The following is a 5,987-nucleotide window of genomic DNA, read 5'->3' as shown; positions in this document are numbered from 1 at the left end:
CGCCTATTTTTCCGTCTCTCGAGAAAATGACTGTTTTAAGCCGTTCAACTCAGAACCTATTTCAGGCGCCTAGAAATTGGCGTCATACTTCCAAAGGCTCAGTTTTCAACGTTAGGTAAGGCATTTTGGGCACCTAGGCGCTGATATAGCCCTGAAAACCCTAATCTACATTGAGAGCGCCCGATGCAGGATTTTCTCGGTACGTAAACTATGGGAGATTCCATATAAGTGAAATATAGCCCCATAACTTTAAAATAGAGTTCTTTGATCGACCATTCACCCAAAAATCACCGCCAACAGTTAAACCACGACGTTGGCAAGGCGTCTTGAACCCTAACTTTCTCGTAGCCCGCATAAGAGGACACCATGACCTCCCTTAGCCACTGGAGGCTCCATACAAAAGTATGGTGACTTCTAAAAGCCAAAAAGGGCATAAAATATGTCTCCCTGTCTTGAATGAGCCCCTCCGATGGCGGGTTCTCCCTAGTAAGTCTAAATCATTGCCAACCCTAGCTTCGTGCCTCGAGCAAGTTCTAGAGAGTCATAGATGGGTTTTTTAAGCATAGACTATCTCGAGTCGTTCAACTATACACTCCACACTCGTGACATCAAAAAGTGATGCTAATAAAGATTGTAGTATATATCATGAAATATATGTCGTAATTTATGCATGAATGAGGTGAAATTCTAACCATGATGATGGATGCAACATCAATATAAAGTCTTGGATGCGTGTCTTAAGCTATAGGATGTTACGGGCGAACCGTAGGTTATCTTGAGTCATTCAGGTGGACACTCTACACTCGTCACACCAAAAAGTGATGTCAACAAAGATTGTAGTATATATCATGAATTATATGTCGTCATGTATGCATGGGTGAGGTGAAATTCTGACCATGATGATGGATGCAACATCAATAAAGTTTAGAAAGTGGGCCTTGGTAGATGGTTGTGATATAGATTTTCTAGCAACAACCGCCTTAAAATGAAAATTAAACTGTTGCAAGCAAATATTATGATGTATTTCTTATATTAGTTATGGTTATAATGCACATGAATGCCATAAACTTAGTATTATAGTTAATGATTAAGTACAAAAGTTGGTTATGAAAAGTCTTAATTTGACGATGAATGTACTATAAATGTAGAGTTCAATTTATGTCTTGACATGCCAATAATTACAAAGTAAGTGAAGGTTAGTGTATGATCTCATGGAATGATGATTGTAACGTTAGTGAAGTTTTTCACATAAGACTTGAGGATTTATTTTATTTTATTTTATTTTTACCACAACACACAATCGCAAGGCAGCCCAGGACCTCTTGGTTGAAAGACAAAGCTTTTAACTACTAGCAAAGGTAGTTGCATATAAGAGTTATTGAGGATATTGTTGTGGAACAAGTGGACGTTATAACATTTGCCATGATGTCAAGAAAGGTTGTAATGTAGATTTCAAGTGTAGGCATGACTACATATGGTGAGTGATATAATCAAGGTCATTATAAAAAGTGTTGTTCATATAATAGTTGAAGTAATTTAATGGCCATTGAAGGGAACTGAGTATCATTTAGTCTTAATTGATGATATGATGTTTATATATAAAGGTGAAGAGTCTCTATATAAGATAAAAACTTCTATTGTAATTGAAAGAACATGCTTGATATTTGAAAAAGCATCAACAACTAAACTAATACTAGACTCTTATTGCTTAGTCATCATTAAAAAAATTGTAAGAAAATAGTTAAAAAATTAATCAAAATAAGTTGAGCATTTTATCATGTGTGAAACTAACAAAATGCAATTTCTCATAGTGGTCATATAACAAGCTTTCATCGTTAATAGCTAGTTTAATGGGCTTAGAAGGGTCTTTGGTATGGTAACATTTCTTTCATTTCCCATGGAAATAACTAAACATGAGAGAGTATTACATGACTTTCTCTTAATCTAAGTTAAAGTTGACATAAGAAGATACTTGTCCTCTTATCAATAAATAAATAAAAAAAACTCTTTTATCTTTGATAAAACATCTCTATGTTAACTTCTAAGATGGTTAGCAAATTTGTTGGTCAATACACATTTGATAAATCTTTAAACAAGTATCTTGTCTTTATAATTAAGACTTGGTCCATGAATCATAAGATTGACCCCAAATTTTTAATTAACAATCAAGGTTCAAATTTTAAGTAGATTGTTCTTATACTTATAAACAACAAGCTTAAGACCAAGTGCTTTGTGAGAAAAAGCTTCCAATATCAATTTGTTATCACCTTCCAAGATTATAACATGAATAATTTATTGTGAAGAGATTCCAAAGTTTAAATATCGATAACCATGACAGAATGATTAATAAAAGCATATCTTTTGGTATGTTCGATCTAGTGAGCAATTTTTATGGACCTTGGATTATGAATAATCAATTTGAATCTCATAGGTATTCTCCCATTCAACAGAAAACTTTATTTGAGTGAACAAAACAAGACTACATGATAAAATTCTTAGACTAGGGTTGATTAAGTGCCAATCACCAACAATGGTCTATTAGGACAAGGATAACTCAAAGTATCATTAATCATGATAAGAGAGCACCCATCATTTATGATATTATAACGACAACCAGTGGTGGTTCAACAATATTCATTAGTAATGATCTGATGATAATCAGTATTGGTCATATTGTCATGTAATGCTCTACATATATCATAATTCAGGTCATATATATCTCTATTCCACAAACGACCAGTGGTGGTTCAACAATATTCATTAGTAATGATATGATGATAATCTCTATTGGTCATATTGTCATTTAATGCTCTATATTTATCATAATTCATGTCATATATATCTCTATTCCACAAACACAATACAAGTGATGGATAAAAGTTCAGATTATTAGATTAATTGAAAAAACTTCATCACAATCTAGTTTGACAGTTTCTCTTTTTACGCTTGTTTAATCTTAAAATTTTTTGTTCAGAAAAATTGAGCACCAATTTAATTCTTTCACGTAAAAAAGTGATAAATATGTTACCTAAACTCACAACATTTAAATAAAATAAAATAAAATAAAATTTTTAATTATTAAAAAATCAAAGTCATTAATCATGAAATCTTGAGATATATGATATAAAATAAGATGGATTAGAATATTTCATATATTGTAGGGTAGAAAAGTAAAAGAATATTTGATATATCTTTCTTATTCAATTACTTAATATTTTCAAATAAATTATTTTATTTCATTCATCTCATTGAATAAATCATATATATATATATATATATAACAATAAGATTACCATTCTTCTATGGTGGCCATTAGTGAGATGTGCCTTTCTCCACATCATTGGATCATCGGATAAGGGTATTATTAAATTTTTGAAAATTTACACATAACTACATAAATCTCATGTAATTACATATCTATTACTAAAAATTTTATATTTACATTTATGACAGTTGTGCTTTGACTCATACATGAGAAAGGTGCTTTTAAGAAGCTATTGGGAGTGATATTTTTAAAGTGGTGTTAATGATTCGAGTGTTTTTCTTATAAACATGAAATTTTAGATCAAAACTAAGGCTGTTAAAAAAGCTTGTTGTTTGCGAACAGTTCGTGTTCGGTTCGTCAATAAATTCGTGTTCGGTTCGTTCGATAAGTAAACGAGAGGAACATGAACAAATTTTTTTCGTTTGTTAGTTAAACGAATCAAACACGAACAGTGATACGTTTGTTCGTATTCGAACCGTTTTTGTTTGAAATATAAAATAATTTAAAATAACTATATATAAAAAATTATACCTATAAACTAAAAATAATTTGAAATTTATTAATTTAGGAAAAATAAAACTATACTCATATATATATATATATATATCCTATATTGATATAAATAATTATATATAATAAATTTTAATACTAAATAATGTCAAACTGACTCGTCGTTCGCGAACAGCTCGTGTTCGGTTCGTTCGTTAAGAAATGAACACGAACAATGACTTCAATAATAATTTCGAACACGAGCTTATTTCAAACAAACTAAATTTCAAACCAACCGAACACAAACACAAGCTCCGTTCATTCGTGCTCGTTTCATTTTCACCCCTATTATAACAATATAAATATATAAGAATTAAACCCTAAACATGTAAATGATACCATTAAATTTTTTGGATTGCATAAGGGCTAGAGAAAACTCTTTTTTACTTGAGAAAATATTTTAGCATTTCTTTTTTTTTTTTGCGAATAAATTAATGACATTTATTTTACATCACATTGGATTGACAATAAACTTTTTTTTTCTATTAAGAGAAGCTTTTTTGATTAATTAATTAAGTCAATGCTCAAACTTAAATTTACGTGTTCGAGTCGGCTCATGAGAGAACTTGTTTATTATAAAAAATAATAATATTATTAATTTAAATTAGTGTTATAATAAAATGACAGATAGAATAAGTAATTTGAAGATAAATAATAAGAAATAATTTGATATAACATATAAAATATTATTTTCAATTTTTTAAATAATTTAAAGATAATCATACAACTTTGCCGAATCTCTTGTTAATAATGAGATGCAATCACATGCACACCATCTAATTCCTGTGTATTTACATATCTAACACCTAAACTTTACTTTTTTTACATTCATGCCACTCAAATATTTCATGCCACCCAACCTAAGCTGAAAACATAGGAATCTGGCGGTCTGTACTTAAAAATTGCAAGCTTTACTATTTATAACTCTCGAAAAAGTAGTGCTAAGAGAACTTGAAGTTTTCATTAGAAAAAAGATGTTTTTTTAATAAATAATAACATAACAGTTCTGCAAACTGAAAAAAGGCAGCTTCATAACAAAATAAGAGCGAGAACGGTGTCACAATGGTCCATTGACTCTTCATATAGAGCTTTTTTAGTCTCAGAGTCTATAAAAATATCAATTTAGTCAAAAATTATTCCATGCGGACAGTGCGCTGTCCGATCTCTGTCGTCGATCACAGCAAAGTTGTGTTTCGGTGGACCCTACTAAAAATAATAATAAAAAAAAACCAAAAAGTTGTGACCGACAGCCGAGATCGGACTCTTGCATGCGCTGACCGTATGGAATAATTTGTCCAATTTAGTCTCTATATATTTTTAATGGGGGCTAAAATAGTTACTCCCTCGTAGTGGGTGAAACTGGTTTTCCCAAATCTTTGGAAAGGTCTTCCACAAGTCTTTTAGGTTCCACATTCTCTTTCGCAAACTCAGAATCTTTATAAACCACTTCCTCCAACTCTCTTCCACTCCTCAACTTAGACTGCCTTCACGTGCAAACTACTATTTTCTTTAGCAGTGTTAAAAATATTTGGGGACTGATTTGACACTTTTATAGACTTCGGGACTAAAATAACCTCATGTAAATAGTCAGGAACTATTTTTGACACGTTACTGGAACGAGAACATAGATTGTTTTATAAAATCAGGCGGGCGCGGTCGAACCGAAAGACTTGACTAAGGTGGTGACTCTTGATGCAAAAGCTTTTGAGGTTATCTTCTTGCCAGGAACGTGAAAAGGATTGGAGACTGCATCAACATAAGCAGAATGGAACCTCCTGAAAAACTGGAGCAGAACAACATAGAAATGCTATCAGAGCAGGTATTTATTTGGCTTTGCATAAATGTTAGTTTGAAGATGAGAATTCATCAGATAATTAACAAGCAAAACAGAAAAGTTTAGAAACTACGGATCACTTGTTCTTCGAGAGAAATAAATGAATCATGAAAATCACTAAAAAAAAAAGAAGTATTTAAATAGAGATCCCACAATTTCTGTTTATTTACATATCTAACAGCTAGACATTGCATTTACATTTTTATCAACCCAAATCTTTCGTGTCACATCAAAAATACCATTTTCTTATTTAAAAATATGAAATACACCTTTTCATGCATAAGAAATGTGGTATGTATGTATGTATGTATGTATGTATATATATATATATATATATCT

General features: G+C 31.1%; 1 protein-coding gene across 1 annotated transcript in view; it reads right to left on the bottom strand.

The window, feature by feature from the left end:
* Positions 1-4,998: 4,998 nt before the first annotated feature.
* LOC110028138 (trafficking protein particle complex subunit 2-like protein) overlaps positions 4,999-5,987 on the bottom strand; it is a 10,233-nt gene continuing 9,244 nt past the window's right edge. The window contains exon 5 of the mRNA XM_020729878.1: positions 4,999-5,597. Within this exon, the coding sequence (XP_020585537.1) occupies positions 5,457-5,597 (141 nt within the window). The 3' untranslated portion in view covers positions 4,999-5,456. The remainder of the gene's footprint in view (positions 5,598-5,987) is intronic.

This window comes from Phalaenopsis equestris, unplaced genomic scaffold (genome assembly GCF_001263595.1).
Source record: "Phalaenopsis equestris unplaced genomic scaffold, ASM126359v1 Scaffold000491, whole genome shotgun sequence".
NCBI lineage: Eukaryota > Viridiplantae > Streptophyta > Magnoliopsida > Asparagales > Orchidaceae > Phalaenopsis > Phalaenopsis equestris.
This window is presented reverse-complemented; position numbering and strand designations above follow the sequence as displayed.